This window comes from Cyprinodon variegatus, unplaced genomic scaffold (genome assembly GCF_000732505.1).
Source record: "Cyprinodon variegatus isolate N-32 unplaced genomic scaffold, C_variegatus-1.0 Scaffold63, whole genome shotgun sequence".
Classification (NCBI taxonomy): Eukaryota; Metazoa; Chordata; class Actinopteri; order Cyprinodontiformes; family Cyprinodontidae; genus Cyprinodon; species Cyprinodon variegatus.
In genome coordinates, this window is record NW_015150516.1 from 1,571,077 (window position 1) to 1,572,686 (window position 1,610).

General features: G+C 42.6%; 1 protein-coding gene across 1 annotated transcript in view; it reads right to left on the bottom strand.

Moving 5' to 3' along the window:
* The window catches only part of orc4 (origin recognition complex subunit 4), a 7,571-nt gene that overhangs the window by 4,768 nt on the left and 1,193 nt on the right, over positions 1–1,610 (bottom strand). The window contains exons 3-7 of the mRNA XM_015371680.1: positions 898–974; positions 728–818; positions 584–659; positions 426–511; positions 153–353 (exon numbers count right to left, since the gene is read on the bottom strand). Coding sequence (XP_015227166.1) covers positions 153–353; positions 426–511; positions 584–659; positions 728–818; positions 898–974 — 531 coding nt within the window. The remainder of the gene's footprint in view (positions 1–152; positions 354–425; positions 512–583; positions 660–727; positions 819–897; positions 975–1,610) is intronic.

A 1,610-nucleotide genomic window follows, 5' to 3' on the forward strand; every position in this document is an offset into this window, starting at 1 on the left:
TGTTTTCTTACAGAACTTTATTAAAGGGATATTTACGGAAGAGGATTAGGGCTACTGAAAAAAAGCTGATTTTTAATTTTTATCTCAGTTTACCATGGGAAAAACGTCAGAATTCTGACTTTATTCTCAGAACCGAGTGAAGCGTGACCCACCAGCCTGCAGGTGAGGCCGACCACGGCGATGGGTGCCTGGGCAGACTGGGAAACGTCAAACAGGTTGTAGAGCAGGGTCTGGTTCTTATGGTGGGCGAACAGGTCGAACTCGTCCAGGACGAACAGGACCGGACGGCTGCTGCTGCGATCCCCTTTTTTCAACGCATCCAGAAGGAAAGCCAAGTTTTCTGCAAAGCTTCCCTGAAACCAAACAGAAATCTTGTTTTTTCCTGCATTTTTTTTTTCCTACTAGAAATGTTCATTATGACTCACAAACACTCTGTCGCCGACAACGTTCTCTAGGTGCAGCTGCCTCGTTATCTCTTTCAGCGCTATTCTGTCATCCGTCTGCAGAAGACCTGGAAAAGCCACAGACGGATGCATGAAGACCTCTTTGCTTTAGTTCATCACTTAAAGCTACTGAAGCTTACCGTTGAGGTGAACCTGCAGGAGGTTTTTCTGCACCTCTGTTACCTCTGACAGCTCCCTCAGCACACTCCTCAGCAGCTGCACATAAACAACCACATGTTACGCCTCAGTCACAATTGGTCATTTCTCTTACCATGGATGCTCACCGTGGTTTTTCCAGCTCCTCTAGGGCCGACAATGAGAACGGAGTTGCTCTCCCCGTGGACCGCTGTTCGCTTCAGCAGCTCCACCAGGTGTCTGCAGGTAAACAGGGACAAGTGAATCACTTCATCTGTAACGCAATAAAGTTATTCAAATGCGGGATAAATTCACTGACTTGTGTTGGGCCTCCACTCCTTCTAGTTTATCTGGAAGCTGCTGGTGGCAAAACCTCTTCCTTAAAATCAGATGAACCTAAGAAAAAAGGTCAATTAATGCGGATTTATTATTCTAAAAAGCATAAGCAAAAGGAAGGAAAGAAAACAGATCCCAGTGTATAAAATGTGAGGGGCTTTGTTCAGAATGTGTTATTGTTCACAAAGGTGTTCCACAAGGATCTGTTTTGGGCCCCCTCTTATTTATCCTGTACAGCGACAATTTTTCTGATGCTAATACAGGCTATTTATTCCCTACAGAAAGCCTTTGTTGCTGTAAAGTATTAATTTATTAATCTTACATTGTTTCTTAATGCTGACAAAGCAAAGTTAATGTTGTTTTTAAATAATAGGAAGGTGTCTAAAACCCTGCCAGTAGTGTCCACTCTGGAGGGGAATGTCGTTGAGGTGGTACATGAATATAAATACCCTGGAATTTTAATTGATAACTCCCTCACCTTCCAACCTTTTATTGATAAACTTGTGAAAAAATTAAAAGTTAAACTGGGCTGCTTCTTCCGTAGTAAGACATGTTTTTCTTTTGGAGTAAAAAAGCGCCTTGTCTCTGCCACTTTTTTAATCTGACCTTTTTTATAAGAATGCTACTTCTTCATGTCTTCAAATGTTGGACTCTGTTTCCCATGCTTCATTAAGGTAGAGCCATGACATCACTGTG